Source organism: Nansenia antarctica (genome assembly GCF_963989245.1).
Source record: "Nansenia antarctica genome assembly, chromosome: 4".
Taxonomy (NCBI): domain Eukaryota; kingdom Metazoa; phylum Chordata; class Actinopteri; order Argentiniformes; family Microstomatidae; genus Nansenia; species Nansenia antarctica.
This window is the reverse complement of record NC_137689.1, coordinates 32,856,246-32,875,311: the sequence shown is the minus strand read 5'-3', so window position 1 is coordinate 32,875,311 and position 19,066 is coordinate 32,856,246. Positions and strand designations below refer to the sequence as shown.

Here is a 19,066-nt window from a genome sequence, read left to right as displayed (position 1 = left end):
CTCTGTGCACAGCATCATAACACGTGAGCAGACACTGTCAGCATTTAGCTCCTTCCTCAGGTTTTCCATATATGAGGCACCAACGGGTAGATTGTCCATTACACAGTCCACATATATATTGGTGCTCTCCATTAGCTCCTCTTCTGATGTAGACCTGGATCTTGTCACTGGGGAGCGCGACAGCGTGTCTGCTGTCCAGAGTGATTTTCCTGGCACGTGCACGATAGAATATGAGTAGCGCATCAACCGCATCCTGAAACGCTGGATTCTTGGCGGCAGAAGATCCAGGGCTTGGCCTCCCAGTAAGCTGAGAAGGGGTTTATGGTCGGTCTCCAGGCAGAAGTGTTTTCCTATGAGGAAATCCTGGAACCGTTCGCAGGCCCATGTGAGGCCCAGGGCCTCCTTCTCGATCTGTGCGTATCGTTGTTCTGTGGGAGTGAGGGACCGAGACGCCACAGGCTTCCATTCAACCCCCCACCTCTGGAGCAGAACACCTCCCAAGCCGAACGAGGATGCGTCGGCTGACACTTTGGTGTCTCTCTTTTGATCATAGACCGCCAGCACTGGAGGAGAGGACAGGGCTTCCTTCAGTGTTCTGAATGCTGTCACCTGGGCCACGTCCCAGGCCCAGCTGTTTCTTTTCGAGAGAAGGTCACGGAGCGGCTTGTCCTTTTCTGCTAACTGGGGAATGAATTTTCCCAGTTGATTGACCATTCCAAGAAAGCTTCGCAGCTCGCTGACGTTTGCGGGCTCCTTCATCTCCATGATGGCCTCCGTCTTCCTCGGATCTGGGCGGACCCCTGTAGCCGTGACGATCTGGCCCAGGAAGACCACCTCACTCTTTGAGAGTTCACATTTGTCCATATTCAGGGTGATGTGGGCCCTTTCCACCCTTTGCAGTACTGCGTGGAGTCGAGTATCGTGCTCTTCCTGATCCCGCCCCCACACCAGCAGGTCATCGATGTGGCATATCACACCTTCCAGCCCCTCGGTTACCTCCGCCATCATGCACTGAAAATGTTCAGGTGCTGAGGCAATTCCGAAAGGAAGGCGGTTGAAATGAAACCTTCCGAATGGGGTGATGAACGTAGTGTACTTGGCTGATTCTGCTGCAAGTGGAACCTGCCAAAACCCCATGTTTGCGTCCAGTTTACTGAAAACCTTTGCTCCGGCAAGCATCCCGAGGCTCTGCTCTATCGACGGCAGGATGTACTTCTCCCTGCATACAAACTCGTTCAAGCCGGTCAGATCCACACATAGACGCACTGATTTACCGTCCTTTTTGGGGACGACCACCATGGCGGCGCACCAGTCGGTTGGCTCTTCCACGCGGCTGATGACACCCAGGTTCTCCATGCGCTGGAGCTCATCTCTGACTTTCCCCATCATAGGCAGCGGAATCCTCCTGGGGGTTTTCAAGGAAAATGGCACAGCACCCGGTTTGAGTTTTATGGTGTATGCTTGTTGTACCTCACCCAGGCCACTGCACAGCTTGGGGTAGGTCGTCTTGAGGGTCTCCATGTCTATGCTGTTGACACGGAGGAGTAAGCCCAGGGCTACGATGGCTGGCCTCCCAAGCAAAGGCGTGCTCAGGTTATTCACCACATAGACCTTCTCCGTGGTCTGCTTGCCTCCTCTCCCCAGCTGCAGCTTGGTGAACCCTGCCACGTCCAGCGGCATTCGTCCTGGACCAAACAAAGGTTTCTCTGCTTTGTGGAGAATGGGTGGCTGTGTGTTAGAAAACATGTTAGCAAAAACAGCCTGTGACACAACAGTGACATCGGCTCCAGTATCGAGCTTGAAGGTGACCTGTTTTCCCATCACCTCTATTTCTACTTTCCATGGATCAGCCTCTGACGTCACAGAACCAAGGAACCAGCCCTCCACCTCTTCTTCAATACCGTGCACAGCTTTACCTGCAAGGCACACACGCTTGTAGTGACCCATTTTTCCACAGGAGTGACACTTCACCTCGTTGGCAGGACACTCCAGCTTGGGGTGTGGCGCGCCACCACATTTGTAGCACTGGGAGCTGCTCTGGCTGCTGTGTGCCTTTGCTCCAAAGCTCTTATACATGTTAGGTTTGGGCTTTTCCTTTGGCCTCCCTTTAAACACTCTGTCTACAGAGCTGACGTCCATCTGCACTGCACTACTGCTGCTGTCACTCCTCAGTGTGCTTTGCTGCTTTTTGATCTCCTCTGATTGTCTCGCCATATTGATAGCTTTTTCTAAGTCCAAGTCTTTTTCCATTTGCATGCGTTCTGAGAGCCGCAAGTCTGCCAGCCCTACCACTAACCTATCCCTGATCAGTTCATCATGCAATTGTCCATAATTGCAGTGCTCTGCCAATGCATACAAGGCAGTGACAAATGCATCCACGGTCTCATTTGCTTCCTGTTTGCGCATGTTAAATCGCGCACGTTCGTACACAATGTTCTTTTTCACCACAAAGAAAGATTGAAAGCCATCCCTCACTTTACTGTACAGATGCAGGTCTCCCTCGCTGAGTTTCAAACCCCTCAAAACATCGTCGGCCTCATCTCCCATACAATAAATCAACGTGTTCACCTGATTATCATCAGAGCTGGCGGCTAGATTGCTTGCCTGTCGGAACCTCTCAAATCTCCGTATCCACTTTGTCCACTCGAGCGGCTTAGAAAAATCAAAAGGCTCCGGCGGCTGAATGTTGAACGTCGCATTTGTAGTAGCCATTCTGCTAGCTTCCTCTTCCTCTTGCGGCACGTTGTCGTTAGCCAGCTGCTCGCCTTCTTGTCCGCTAGCCAGCTCGCCGTCAGCATGTAACGTGGAATCGCTCATACAGCCTGTCGATTAGACACATCACTGGTAGATCTTCTCTGTACTGATTTAATTCAACAGCACTTCTGACACCATGTCGTGTTTCGTAATGTAAACGCGTGAGACAACTGTTAACTATATATCACGTACTTTATTAACCATCCAGTTCCACCATTCATTCCACTCTGCCCGCTTTCCCACTGCGCATGCTCTCCCCTCTATCCCCAACTCATTCCCATTGGTCTACAGCATAAGCGTCACACCATATATTAACATAACACCACATTAGTCTGGTGCTATAATTGCTATAAAACGATATGGACACGTACTGACCATATATATTTATTATCAATGATATTACTGACGAAAGAAAGATCGCTATTTTATTTGCATACATTTCACATACAGGTGCTTCCACCCAGTGGATAAATACATGTATGACAACTGCTCCACTTATTACAGCAGTACACTCACTGCGCATGCGCGGAAGAAAGGAGCTTAACACGCAGTCTCACACACACACACACACACACACAATCATAATCTACAGTAACACGGCCAACAATGGCAACATTTTTCGGCGAGGTGTTATCGGTGTACTCCCGTGCAGTGGAAGAGGACGACGAGGACCTGGAGAATGAAAATGAAGAAGATGAGGAAATTCGGAGAGAGATTGAAGAAAAGAGGTAGCTAGCTATGCCAACACCAAGTTAGCATAAGTAGCATAGCAGCTATCTATCCAATGCCAAGCAGTTCATAACTGCAATTTGCAGCCGATTTGTGTTTCTCTTTCGTTCCTACGCAAGGCAGGGTTCCATGCGGTTTTCATTGATGACTTTTTGCCTTTGTCATATAGGGAGATCTTTCTTGAGTGGTGCCCAGAAGTCACACAGTCAATAGAAAGCTCTGGCAGCCAACCATCGTTACAGTGCTCAGACTTCATCATAGCAGTGGGTCCTAATGCTTCAGGTAAGCTCAACTGAGGATTTGATCAGATTTATTAGGATCTCCATTAGCTGATGCAGCTACTCTTCCTGGGGTCCGCACCAAAACATAATACAAGAAACCATCACAAAACATATAACAAAGAAGAAAAACATCAACATACATAACAACAAATAATAATAACACCGGGAAGTCATCTAATTGTGATAATACTATGGGTCTGCAGGACATGTTTGGTCAGATGTGTGGTTAAAAAAGAAAAACATCTCTTGACTACAGATATGTTTCTCCCCATCTTTTACACAAGTGAATCGACAGTATGTCTTGGCCATGTTAGTTTACGGTCTAAAGTTAGGCTACACCAAGAAGCCTTGTTTCCTTTACTTGGTCAGTAGCAACATTGTTCATGACCAGATTCTGCTGAGACTAACCCTATTTAGCCTGAGCGGATCCTGCAACTGTGCCTATGTGGTGGGGTCCGAGGCTCCCCTATGCTGGCTGGTTCTTAGGGCTGTTTTAACATAATGCTATTCCCCATTTAGGGCTTTCACACCGGCAGTTCCGAACGCCGGTTCGCGTTCGTAAACCTCCGAACGTTGGCTCTGTCTGGCGAACGAGCACGAGTTCGGAACTGCCGGTGTGAAAGCCCTAATTGTGAACCTTGTTGTGAACTCAGTCCTGGACTTCCTACCAAACCATATAAACCCAGCACACTCCTTGCAATCTCTGGAACATCTTGTACCTCCAATTCCGCTGGTGGGTGCAGGTGTGCAGCCCGCATCATCATCAATCTCAATCGCTAAACTAATTGCCTCCACCCTTTGTGGGTGGAATTGGAGGTACACGGGTCTCTCTCTCTCTCCCCTCCCCTCTCTCTCTCTCTCTCTCTCTCTCTCTCTCTCCCCCCCTCCCTCCCCTCTCTCTCTCTCTCCAAAGAATCTATGTGCACACACACACACACACACCCCCCGTTGCTTGGGCTCTCTCGGGTGTGTCATGTAGATGAAGGTCCTCTCCCATGGTGTTCCAGGGTTCCTGTCTGCGTACGTGTTAAACTCAGCCAGCTGGGAGGTGGTGGGCCACGCCTCGCTGTGGAACGAGAGGAGCAGGGGCTCCAGCAGACGGACCAGCGCCCCCCCGCCCGGAGAGCCAGCCTGCGTGTTCTACAGGCACAAGGACTCCTCAGTGAGCGGCCAAACCCCCCGACTACCACCAATATTCACATTTTCTGAATTTAGAGGACCTCCTCCACACATAACCGCTGAGCACTTTGTGCGCAAGATATGAAACAAAAACAATTCTCAAAAGAAAAAAAACTCCCATTTGCTTTCTTTCTAGGTGTTGATATGCCAAAGCACGTGTTACATAGCAGAGGATCAGCTGTTTCAGTGGACTGAAAAGGTGAAGTATTGCATTGTTGATTTTCCCCCTTCCGACCAAGGACAGCAAACGCCCGATTATCGGATGGCTCTAAAGATTATCCTACAAGATTATCCTGTGGTGTGAGGTGTGTTGAGTCCATTTCTCCCGACAATCTGCTTGGAAAATGGTCGGGGCCAACAATCGTAAATATTAAACGTGTTCAATATTTACGACCAAAAATCCTCGTGTGTGGGCAACTCCCGACTCCCAACAACTCCCGAGCAGGGTTGCCAGATGGGCTGTTTTAGACTGTGGCTAGGCTGGAAAGTGTCAAAGTGGCAACCCTGCTCCCGAGTCTGATTGTGACGTGGATGGAATGTAGCCAATCAAGAAGCGAGCTGACTTCTTCTTTTTGTTCTTCGGCACTTTATATGCCCTGTCGCACATGGCTGCCCCGTACAGGTTAGTCAGGGTACTACGTTAGATCACGTTTGATCACGCGAGATTTCTGGCTTGGCCCATCACCAATAATATTTGGCCCAGCATATTATTTTGAGAATCCACTCTTTTTTTTGCACAATATCGGACCGACAGTCCCACATATAGCGGCTATAATGTCCGAATAGAGAATCTACCTCCACCTGAATAATGCTTATTGTACTTTTATCCATGTTGAGAGTGAATGACACAGGGACAGACAATCAGGCAGCGGGGTGCACCGAAGCGCACTGATGCTGAACCCCTCATAGTGAATCATAAGTAGGTGGACAACGCGTGGTTCTGAAATAGCCAACATGCGGTGTGTGGTTTGAAAAAAATAACACCAGCTCAGTAAATCATTCAAACATAATGTTTACTTATATGTGACTGCAACACACATATGAACAGTAACAAAGCAAATTCATTTAAATTTTCTGAAAAACATTGACAACAAAATCTCAAAAAAAGCAGAAGCCGCTTGATCATGGAGGGCGAGGGGTGGTGGTGCATAGGCTTATGCTCCTGAAACGACAGAGCAAACACGCTATTAGGGATAATAATTACAATGAGCCATTCATTCAAAATATACAAAATACAATTAGGTTATTAAATACAATAACGACAGGTACTCACTTAATGTGAAAAGTGGCATCTCCCATCGGTCAGTATTTGCTTGATATCTGGTGATATGGACGTCACTTTAATCCGCAGGCAGTCAAGGTTTTTATGCATCAATCGACTCCTCTCGTGCGTCTTTAGCACGGAAAATGTGAGTCTCAAACAACGGCTTTGCATTGATGAAACCAGGTAGGATGAACGCATAGTTCGCTGTCCATTCCTCTTTAAATGCCCTGTTTTCACTGTCAACTTTCCTCTTTAGACCTTTGGAGAGTGACATAATGTTTCTCTTGCTAGCTAGCAGGTTAAATGTTTAGCTAACTTCACCCAGCACGCAAACAACCAATCCAATAATAATGTGACCTTGTCTGGGAGGAGGGGGGAATCATTATCAGAATAAAAGTATGTTAAATAATTATTAGAATAAGTTAGGTAGCGCTACATCGTCAGTCCACACATTTATTATTCCAAAAAAGTTTAATGTCATTTCAATGCATCATAGAACTTTTATTTACAACAAGCATAACAAAAAAAATCGCTATTATGGCGATGTGCTGTGCCTATGCTGTTCCTCAGTCCGGCGCGCTTCATCATCCCCCTTCTAAAACTGCCATCTCCCCTTTTCATCCCTTATGTGATTTTATCAATGAACATGGTATTACTGTTATTTCAACATTTAAGCCTCTTTCACACATAGTTCCCTGTAACTTCAATGGAATCCCAAGCTGTGCCGTCCAGCCATTTTCGCCGTTCACTCATGAGCCAAATGCCAGTAGATTCGCGTCTTGCTCCCTGTCTAACATTATATATCTAATGTTACATGTTTTAAGGCTGATCTGTGCATGATAGTGCTGCATTATGTTGATCTATTTATATCGATCTATTCTTGCCAATTCCTTATTACCAGTGGAAAGGGGGAAGGCTAAAACACTTTGAATGGAATAGATAGGACTTTCCGTTCAATGGAGGAAGCATGATACTCGCGCAGAGTTCATCTTGCATTTCCCCTCGTTGATGTATTAAACGAAAACAACCCGCAATCTAATCCGAGCAGTTGTTATTATGTAATATTATTGATGGATGTGCCATTTTTGATGGAGAGCAGTGAGCGGATGACTGGATGTGAGCATGTAGTTGACTAATGCCGTGAACGCCATAAAAACACATCTGTGCTAGAACTAGAACTACTAGATCTACTAGAACTGAAAGCGGCAAGTAACAGGCATGTAACGTTACATGTTTTAAGGCTGATCTGTGCATAATAGTGCTGCATTTTGACATAATTCTTATCACATTTCCCCCCATTGAGCTGTATACCGGCACTTTTTTAAAGTGAAGTGCTCTTATGACACTTAACTCCTCCTAATGTCGCCGCTCGTTCCTGGTCTCTTGTGTATAGTGGAGAAGGTATCCTACCCAAATCTATATGGAACTTTTCAAATGCGTGCCGAGCCGAGCCGAACCGGTCTGGTCAATGGAAAAGCGCCATATGTATGTGGGGTGCTGAATTGGGAATATCGGCGGCGCACACCACACACAATACGATCAAAACTGTTCACTCCATGATTTTTTATCTTTATGTGTGGGGTCTCTCTCTCTCTTATATGTGTACCAGGCTTTAGCTGACGCCTTATTCCAAAGCGACTTACAGTTGATACATTTGACTAAGGAAGTAAATCATCAATTCACCAGTTCTAGCAGGAAGAGTAATCAAGCTCAGGCCTGGGGCCATTGGCAGTTGTCGTTAGGGATGTCCCGATCCCATTTTTTCACTACCGATACCGATACCGATACCTGGGCTTCAGGTATCTGCGATACCGATCCGATATTAGTATTTATTGTTTTACTCCTGAATAATAACAAATACTTCCCCAGTATAGTCCACAACAACAGTTGGCTATTAAAGACTGCCAGCCTTTATTCAAGCAACAAAAACAGTACTCTGCAGTACTCAGTGACCAACTGGTTAAAACAATTTAAACAGCAGCCTTCAGCATTGTAGAAAAAAAAAGAGTTACTGTCTGATTTCTAGTTTTAGTGCCTTCAGGTTTGTATTCTATTTATCTTCTCTTCCAAATGGCAAATCAATTATAGGACCCTTTTTAAAAGTGTAGCCCGCTGGTGAGACCAGAAACCAGTCGCAGAATCGAAGGAGTGTCAACAATATCTGGTTTTCGTTTTTTGTACCCAGTCCATATAATAAAAAACTGTTTAACCATCACTAAATACTTATAATCTGTGGATTGGATTAACTGTTCTCGTTTGTCGGAGGCTACCAGTAAGTGATAATGACTTGTAAACATACTCTCGTTTTAGGACGTGTTCAAAAGCAAGGACTGTGTGTTCATCTAGTTAAGATGGGAGTGGAGGCAGGGCTGGACTGGGACAAAAATTAGGCCCTGCCATGTGGCTCAGACCGGCCCAACACAATCGGTCCGACACCGCCGATCAACATGCTGGCAGTCCATTTGTAAAAAAAAAACTATAGAGCGGAGTAAGTGACATGGACAGCAAGTATACCAATTAGGGATGGACGGTTTCCAATTATTGAAACCGAAAAACCGTCAAAGACTAAAACCGCGGTTTTCCGGTTAACCGAAAAACGAAAGGAAAAAAAAAAAAAAAAAACGAAAAAAATAAAAAAATAAATTCTAATAATTGAGCCCTACTGCTACAATACACTCATGTCGAACACCATTAAAACACCGTAAGCACAGTCGCAACACATTTAGGCTACTTAGTTTCACAAATATAAGTGGAAAGGCAGACTTTTGTAAGCTACACCATACATGAAAACACATGAACTCTTAACACACCAGCTCCGCTGATCCAGGGTGCTCGCCTGCACGGAAGATCATCTCTTGGAACAGCGTCTTCATTGAATGAACTGCTTTCTCAATATCTTGGTTCTTAGACAAAGTTTCAGCTGCTGCTCAATGTATTTAAATATTTGAATACTGCTCAATAATCACTGAAATATTAGACTTAGAATTATGCAGTGAACATACTTAAAGCTTTTCATAAAAACCACATGCCGCGAGACTGACTCGTCCTGAACTGTCGTAAGTCAATCAACAAAGAATGCCCCATCAAAATAAAAGTGCCCATGGTAGAGCTGTCAAAATAGAGCTTTCAAAATAAATGTACTAGAGATAAATACAGAACTACCTTTGCGTCACTAAGTGACCGCGTATCTTCTGAGACATGCGTTCTGTCATCACTTTCAGTAGCGCCTTCACACACAGTGGTGCTGTGCACAAACACTCTTGATCCGTATAGCTCTTGTTTTATTATATTGTGGTTTAGTAAATACTGCACTTGGAGTTACATTCAATGCATGATTTGTGCTATAGAACATAAATAAAGTTTGATTGATTGATTGATATCAAATCAAATCACATTTTCTTTCTATAGCGCATTTCTCACAAAAGTGACCCAATGCGCTTTACAGAGAGCAGCGAAAATGATCTTATTAAATAAATGTAAGCGAGTAATTGTAAAAAACCTTTCCTATCTACCAATAACTGAAGGCAACTATCTTTCCCATAGAGTGATTTGTTACCCTTAAATATAATCCCAATTAGATATTAATCCTCAGTTATTCTTCACAACTGACCAAACCTCTCACTCATTGCGCGGCAGATTCAGACTGTATCATTGTTATTTTCACACACGACAAACATGTGACATGTTCCAGTTTTATTCTTTGAACAACATAGGAAAAAAAAAAAAAAAAAAAAAAAAAATCCGGTTTCAGACGGTTTTGATAAAAAAACGTTTCTATTTTTATAAACCCCGGTTTTCGGTTTAACCGAAAAACCGTCCATCCCTAATACCAATGCAAGTGTGAACCAGTGTACTCACTCACTGTTGACGTACTCCACGGTGATGAGACATGGCTGCTGTATCTGTAGTAGGCCTAGCCCCCACAGTCGATCCAGAGAACATATCTGTCAGTTTCTGACATTTTGAGGCATCCTCTGCTAGCTTCTTACTTTTTTTCTCCCTAATTTTCTGGGCACCCCCTTTCACTATCTTATCTACGAACATGACACTGCACTTGGGTTGTCGGCCGAGGGATCAGAGTGGGGGAGGGGGCCGATGGACAGCAGGGCCTAAGCATGTGATTGGGCCAGCCCATGTGTTAGTATAAACGGGGGCCGCCGCTTGATTCAGCGCTAGTTGATGCCGCGCTATTTTGGGCCGCGCTAGTTTGGGGTCGGCCGCACAATTTTTTTATTTTTTTGGGGGGGGGGGCGGCCCGACCGGCCCAAAACTAGCGCGGCCCACCTGCCAGCGGGCAGGTAGATTGTATGGCCAGTCCAGCGGTGAGTGGAGGTGAGGGAGCTGATGAACTGGGGCTGGGCTCCCAGAGAGGCAGCGCTAAACTGAAAACAGACGCGCAAACGGATGCATTCAGAATGTAGTTATGTGTTTTTAGCATGTCCATGTTCTCTCAGTATGTTGTGATGATATAAAAACGCAGTTAGACGTTCCTAGCGATGTAACACTGTTAGCTGTTAGCCGCTAGCAGCGTTTGTTGTTGTGGTTTGGTCAGTCACGTTTCTCCTGTCGCATTCCCATTCGGTGCACCAACATTCAAATACTCGTGTCGTCTTTAATTTCTTTCCGATTTCAATGTCTGACGCATCATTTGAAAGCTTACCATCTGTAGTTTCAGACTATGTAAATAACCGAAAAATTACTTAAGCAAATGGTTTATGATTTCACCAGCTAGCATCATGACATTGTCAGACTCATTACACACAGGTAGTCAACTCTCATGCTCGTGACCACTGACTACTACTGTTGTCATCACGTGAGTGACACGCCGGATCGCGCACGCGGATCGCAGCCTATTTTTTTTCTGGTGCGATCTGCGATCCAGCATTCAGGACCAATATCGCAGCGATATCCGATATCAATATCGGATCGGGACATCCCTAGTTGTCGTCATTTAAAAAAAAAATATAGACACTGGAGAGACAGTACAAGGGGGGCAGTAGAGTCTTAGGGGGGCATAGTATAGGGGAAAATCAGGTGTCTCAGGAGACGCAGTGCTGGGGGGTAGTAATGTCTCAGGAGGAGCAGTTAAGGTGTAGCCTGAAGAGATGGGTCTTCAAAAAAAAGATCATTGCTATACTCCTCCCTCCCTCTGTACTGCTGTAGGTATTTGTCTGTCTCCAGAAGAGAGGGCTCAGTGTCACGGTGCTGTCTGACAGTTCTGTGGCTGAGTACAAAACACCAGACTACCTCTACGGAAGTGCAGTCCCATTCCTACGCTCGCTCAGAACCAGCGCTACCAAAAGCCAGGCTGTCTGCCCTTCCCTGGAGCAGCCCAACATAGTGACTGGGCTCCCTGCTGCAGGTGCGTCCAGCAACTACACTGGTGTCACCATACATGTTTCAGGGTTCCTTCTGAAACTTCATATTCAAGCACCTTTCAAGGACTTTCAAGACTCAATTCCCTCAAATTCAAGGACCCAACACATCATAGTTTGAGACAGATCTAGATGAGAATGTATATAATAGGAACTATCCACTCACAGGCAACAATTAAAAAGAGTGGCTTGAATGTGTGAACACTAGTTGGTCTCTTGCCTTCTTTACCACAGCACAGCAAAACAATATATTGTGAAATATGTGTAAAGTTAAGCAATACAGAGACTTATTTACTAGTTGACGAGCTAAGTAAAACATTTATATATATATATATATATATATATATATATATATATATATATCTATACTGTATATATATATATTAGAGAGAGAGGGGAATTCAAGCACTTTCAATGACCCATGTCTATTTTCAAAAACTTTTAAGACCTTGATTTTTTTTTCTCAAATTCACAAACTTTCAAGGATTTCAAGGACCCGTGGGAACCCTGATGTTTGTTCTGAAAGCGCATGCATTTACTCCAGTTATTTCCTTTCTACAGGTTTAGTATGAGGGAAATGGCGTATTCTTTTATTGCAACTGTTCAATATTCATCCTTTTAGTGCTCAGCCACTGCCAAGTGCATCAGATCCCTGCTGTTCTGCACCAGTGCTACAGTGATGTCATCAGCCCAGACTCGGTCACCATGGAAACCTTTAAACCTGCACTGACGTGTCTTAGCAAGTTGGTCACGGTATGTGGTATATTTTTCTGATATCAGCAAGATAATTAGTAGTGGCCTTTCCGATTGCTGTTCCCAAAAGCAGAGAGAGCTGTTTTAACAACCATGTCTCTGTTCCCTTTTTCTGCCTCTTTCTCTTTCCTTTCTCTCTCTCCCTCTCTGTATTTTCAGTTGGAGTCGTGTCCGAGTGTAGAAGTCCTCCGCAAGCTTGCCAAAGTCAGTGAGCCTCAGACTAACCTGTACACTTAAACATCAAGATATTTCGAATAGGCTATATATTGTTAATTATTTTTTACTGTAAAATGTGTCACATTAAATGTAGACATTAAATAAACATCATTACCCCAAGCAATGTCTGACATCTTTTTGAGGGTTTTGAATTGAATATTGTAAGTTGAATAAGTCACAAAAGTCAAGTCATACCAAAATCCCCTCTCCCCTCACATGGAAACCACTAGGGGGTACTGTGGAGCTATCAGTGACCCCCAACAACCCTTGCCCTGCCAACCAGCCCAACGCTTCACAGAAAGTTGCTCTTAAGTGTCTCTTACGTTCTTAACGAGACAGGATTTGAAAGGATGGCCATGCAAGTCTAACCCTCGAGCCCCTCCACGCTCCAGTCCATCAACGGGATGACCGTGGGGGAAGCAGGATTTGTTTAATTGCTGTAATATTTCAGAGTTGTTGACTTTCCCTTATCTCCTCTACCGTGTCTGAATTTGGCTACCACATGTTCCCCGGATCTCTCCTCTGGTGTGCTTGTTTACCTTCCAGGACCTGTCCTCTGGTGTGCTTGTTTACCTTCCAGGACCTGTCCTCTGGTGTGTTTGTTTACCTTCCAGGACCTGTCCTCTGGTGTGCTTGTTTACCTTCCAGGACCTGTCCTCTGGTGTGCTTGTTTACCTTCCACAGCACCCCATCAGTCACATGTCCTTGGGGGGGTCTCCCTCCCTCTCTCTGCATTCTTGCGTTGAATTCTTCTCTCTTAGTTATTTTTTTCTATTGCTCTCTCTACCTCAAACCGCGCCCCGGGGACCAAGTAGCGTTCTTCACCATCGTGGTCAGGGACGGGTGTTCACTTTGGCATGTCTTTCCATGTGGGGTGAAGGAGACCCCTAGTGGACATGGGGGGAACATGCCAACCCCAAGCCACATATGTGCCACGGCAACCAGGCTTTCACCCTTTTTGGACTCCCATCCAGTTTACTAACCAGGCCCAGCCCTGCTTAGCTTCTGAGATCTGACGAGATCAGGCTTGACAAGGTGGTACGGCCGCAGAGGAAGCGCTTTGTCTTCTTTTAGCTCTTTATATTCTTCTTATTATTTGTATTATATTTTATATTATATTATTATTATTATTTGAAATAAACAATTATTACATTTACTACAAAGTAGAGATTTTCAGCTTTAATTCAGTGTTTTTGGTTTTATTGGGGTCACCATTTAGAAACAACTTTAAAATAAAATAAAAAATACTCCCCCTATTTCAGGGCTCCAAAAGTATTGGAACATTTTTTACAAATCAAGGAATCATGTTTAGTATTGGGTTGACAAACCTTTGCATGCAATTGCATGAAATCGGTGGCCCATTGACCCCACCAGATGCTGAGTATAATCGCTGGTATATAGAGTCAAAAAGAAGACAAGATGCTTCCTCTTTCTAATACTTACGAAGGGCACTGTAGTAGATACATTGCGTTTAGTCACTCCTTAACTGTACTTCTATGTCTCCTCTGAAAGTAAGCGTGCTTGCCTATTACATTGTGTTACAGATGTTTGACACCATTCCTTATTCTATTCCATACATAACAATGAGCCTGTTCTCCGATTCCTACCTCCAACAGCCTCTCCTGTGATATAGAGGACACCCTATAACGGCATACATGACACATTCCATACAAATATAGTGGATGACCTGCCATTATGTTTTAACAATTGCCTGACTGTACGGTTAGATAAATGGGTGAATATAATATATATAATTGGTATATTATACACTCACCGGACACTTTATTAGGCACACCTTGCAAGTACTGGGTTGAACCCCTCTTTTGCCTTCAGAACTGCCTTAATTCTTCGTGGCATAGATTCTACAAGGTGCTGGAAACATTCCTCAGAGATTATAATATCACGCAAGATTTGTGCCAAAAAAATATCCCCCACACCATTACACACCTATGCCCAGAGAACTGCCGCTCACTGGATAGACCATTCTTTGTTAACCCTAGAGATGGTTGTGTGGGAAAATCCCAGTAGATCAGCAATTTTTGAAATACTCAAAAAAACTGGCACCAACACCCACGCCATGTTCAAAGTCACTTAAATCACCTTTCTTCCCCAATCTGATGCTTGGTTTGAACTTCAGCAAGATCGTCTTGAACCATGTCTACATGCCTAAATGCATTGAGTTGCTGCCACGTGAATGGCTGATTAGATATTTGTGTTAAAGTGTGAGTGAGTGTATGTCTCTGTTTTAAAAAAACAACAACAACTGAATAGATGCTTCTGTTTTAACAGATGGTCGAATATTACTTTAAAACCGATGTAATGTGTGCTCTCCATCTCGTCTGGGTCAGCACCCATACTGCTGCATTCTGTAGGTTTAAACCCATACTGCTGCATTCTGTAGGTTTAAACCCATACTGCTGCATTCTGTAGGTTTTGCAGTTGACCAATGGCTTTCTTGGGTAGACCAGACAGGAGTATAGTTGAGGCTGCTAGTACTATGCTACTGTAATAATAATAATAATAATAATAATAATAATAACTTTTTATTTGTATAGCGCTTTTCCTGCAAACGTTGCAGCTCAAAGTGCTCCAATCATTATATAATCATCATTGAATTATTTTGACATTTGAATGAATGAATGAATGAAACATAAATAATTAGTCTTGACTTGAACAGATTTGCTGAGGTTGCATCCCTAATATAAACTGGCAGTGCATTCCACAATTTGGGTGCATAAAATGCAGCCTCACCAAATCTCTTATTTTTTACACAACCTGTGTCAAAAGGAACTGAGAGCTCTATTAATGTGTAGCTCTCAGTTCTAAATGTAAAATGGTCCACCATGTAACGTCCTAAAGCTATACTGTAGCTAACATAATGCAACTGAATGGCAATCTTGATGTAAATATTATGTAATAATTCATTCTATCCTCATTCCATTCCATGCGTTACAATGAGCCCCTCCTCCGATTTCCGCCTCCACTGTCTGCCAACTCACTACCCCCTGTCCCCACCTCCACTACGGAACTTCCCTGCACTTCCCACACCTTTATAGGCAGCGTTTGGTCCGACTCCCCGATTGAGTTGAGATAGAAATTAGTTAAGGTTAGGGTCGTCCTAAGGATCCCATCTAGCATCTACCTACCTATATCTATGGCTGTGGTACCTTGGAGGGCCTTTACCCATTCAAATTAATCTTACTGTACATCCTGAATTACATCTTGTTCTTATTTTGTCATCAATCATCCTTTTCATAATCAAGAATGGTATGTATGAATCACTGCTAAGTCTGTGTGCTGCTGCTGTTCAACTGACGAATGAGTCTCTTAGATGTAGTGTGTGATATGACTGTTGCCATTGCTCTGACTTTTTCAACCTTGTGCAATCTTATTTTTGTCCACTAGATAGTGTTGTTTACACATAGATAATAGCCATGCAATTCATTATGATGAACATGAACATTTGCATAGGTGGGATGGTTGCTCTATGGAGGTGGCATGGTTGAAATCAACACCTCATTGCAATGAATAAAGATTTCCCTAACAACTCTCACCGCAGGGTGCCTTCACACCAACAAGTTAGCAGTCTCTGCTCTTGCTAAATCCCAGCACTCCTCAGTGATTTCCAAGAAACTCTTTGTACTCACACTCTCTCTCCGGCTTCTCCACAGCTACAAGGTGTTAGGGTGCTAATGATCTCTACCTCCCCATACTGCATGTGATCATTACTCATCATTAAGCTACAATGGCGGTTCGTTGGCCAGTTGCCGCCCAGCGCCTTTTGGATGGCTTGTGTGATGTTGTGAGAGCACTCAAGAGACTAATAATAATAATCATCATACATTAGACTTACATAGCGTTTTTCTAGACACCCAAAGACGCTTTACAAACTGAAAAGATCGAGTAGTAAAATAAAAAGAAACAACAAAATAAATAAAAGAAAGTGTAGGGGTCTAATTATTTTTCAGATGACTAAATCTAAATCTAAGTGTCTTTGTAGGACAATCTACTCAGTATACTGCAAGTATATCTAGATTTTGGTTGGAGAAGCGGCGAACAAGCAACGCCACCATGCTCTCTCGACCGGCATTTGTTGTACTCACACTCTCTCTCCGTCTTCTCCACAGCTACAAGCTAAACAGTGAAAAGTCTTACGAGTATGATCAATGTAATGTTAGCTAGCTACCTCTAAACATGGATTTGGGCATAAATTAATTAATTTGAGGTGGTAAACACAGTCTGGCTATCTTATTAGATTTACCTATGCTATATGTATTTAACATGACAGTAACCCTACCCCTGTTTAAATCAATTAGTCAATCAGTCAATGAATAAGAACAACTTCAGTTCGATAAACTAACTGATGACCTTGTCATGATTGTAACCGTGCCTTGCGTTGTTCAACTCAACTAAGCAACAAGCACTGGAAACCCTGCTGTGATGCAATACTGGCAACCACATCCATACCCAGCTTTACACACACACACACACACACACACACACACATTGCTTCCTGCTCATTACCTTAATTGGTAACGCCTGTGTATCAGTACTGTTTTACAGGTAACAGAGGAATTATAGATTGCTCTGGGTGTGGAGTCAACCACATACAGTATATCAGAGGCGAATCACTGTACGTTTGATAAATAATTTGCTGACATTCAGACAGGGTGTGAAAAGATTACGGTTTCACAACAACGCTGTTACGACAATTTCCCAGAATTGATTACGGTTGAATGTTATCGAATGTTGTTACGGTTGAATGCCTGACCTTTGAGAGTGTCACATGTCTTTCATTACAACGCCATAAAAGGCCATTCGTTTGAGACACAGTTAGATCTGTTGTAGTAGGTGAGCATCGGTTTTACTATCCCCACGTGTCATCAATACCTCTTACCATAAAACCATAAACAGAGGCGTGGCGGTGTCTATGACAACACAGAGCCACAGAGTGACTTCCACCCTGCGGTGGTGACACATTAACAAACCATTAATGGAGGATGCCTGGCAGAGGGGTGACAAGAACAGGTTTAGAGACTCCAGGTACAAGTTCGAGGCAGCTGTTAAGCAAGCAAAACATCGCTACTCTGAGAAACTGCAACAACAATTCTCAGATGGCAACGCTGCCTCTGTCTGGAAGGGTCTAAAACAAATTACAAACTATAAACCAAAACCCCCTCTGACCATAGAAAGCACTCTCCTTGCAAATGAACTGAACAAGTTTTACTGCAGATTCGATCCACAGTCTGCCCCCTCTACTACTGCCCCCCCTCCCCTCCCCCCCCTCTCCCCAACCTCCCCCCCTCCTCCCTTCTCTCCCCTGAGCCCCACCCCCTCTGCCCGCCCACAGTCTGCCCCCTCTACTACTGCCCCCCCCCTCTCCCCAACCTCCCCTCCTCCTCCCTTCTCTCCCCTGAGCCCCACCCCCTCTGCCCGCTCACACCTCTCTGTCTCAGAGAGAGAGGTGAACCGCCTGTTCAAGAGACAGAACCCCCGGAAGGCGGCCGGTCCGGATGCTGTCTCACCCTCCATGTTGAAGTTCTGCGCTGACCAGCTGTCCCCTGTGTTCAGCAACATCTTCAACTCCTCCCTGGAGTGCTGTCAGGTACCAGCCTGCTTCAAGACCTCCACCATTATCCCTGTCCCCAAAAAGTCGAGGATCACAGGCCTGGATGACTACAGACCCGTTGCCCTGACCTCTGTAGTCATGAAGGTCTTTGAACGCCTCGTCCTTGCCCACCTAAAGTCCATCACAGACCCTCTCCTAGACCCCATGCAGTTCGCGTATAGAGCCAACAGGTCCGTAGAGGACGCAGTCAACATGGCCCTACACCATGTCCTAAAACATCTGGACACGGCCGGGACCTACGCCAGAATCCTGTTCGTTGACTTCAGTTCGGCATTCAACACCATCTTGCCACCCATACTGGAGTGTGGGCTCTCTGCACTGCAGGTGCCTGACTACACCTGCAGGTGGATCACGAACTTTCTGTCCAACAGGACCCAGCGGGTGAAGCTCGGGAAGTCCATCTCTGAGCTGAGGACCATCAGCACCGGTTCCCCGCAGGGCTGCGTCCTGTCTCCCCTCCTGTTTTCCCTCTACACCAACTGCTGTACCTCCAGCCACCAGTCGGTCAAGCTCCTCAAGTTCGCGGACGATACCACCCTGGTAGGGCTCATCTCCAAGGGGGATGAATCTGCTTACAGGAGCGAGATTGACTTGGTGGTCTCCTGGTGCACCCGGAACAACCTGGAGCTAAATGCTCTTAAGACAGTGGAGCTGATAGTGGACTTCAGGAGGAACCCACCCCCTCCCTCTCCAATCATACTGGGAGGCACTCCAGTCACCACAGTGGAGTCATGCCGCTTCCTTGGGGTGACAGTCTCTCGGGACTTGAAGTGGGGGCCCCACATCAACGCCCTCACAAAAAAGGCCCAGAAGAGACTGTTTTTCCTGAGGCAGCTCAGGAAATTCCACCTTCCTAAGACCACGCTGGTGAACTTCTACACGGCCA

The 19,066-nt window shown here is 45.0% G+C and overlaps 1 protein-coding gene across 1 annotated transcript; it reads left to right on the top strand.

The window, feature by feature from the left end:
• Nucleotides 1–3,295: 3,295 nt before the first annotated feature.
• psmg1 (proteasome (prosome, macropain) assembly chaperone 1) lies at nt 3,296–12,622 on the top strand. Its single transcript, XM_080530144.1, has 7 exons — nt 3,296–3,482; nt 3,653–3,765; nt 4,772–4,926; nt 5,080–5,142; nt 11,371–11,569; nt 12,205–12,335; nt 12,495–12,622. The coding sequence occupies exons 1-7, from the start codon at nt 3,361–3,363 to the stop codon at nt 12,570–12,572; spliced, it is 861 nt and encodes a 286-aa protein (XP_080386270.1). The 5' UTR covers nt 3,296–3,360; the 3' UTR covers nt 12,573–12,622.
• Nucleotides 12,623–19,066: the final 6,444 nt, after the last annotated feature.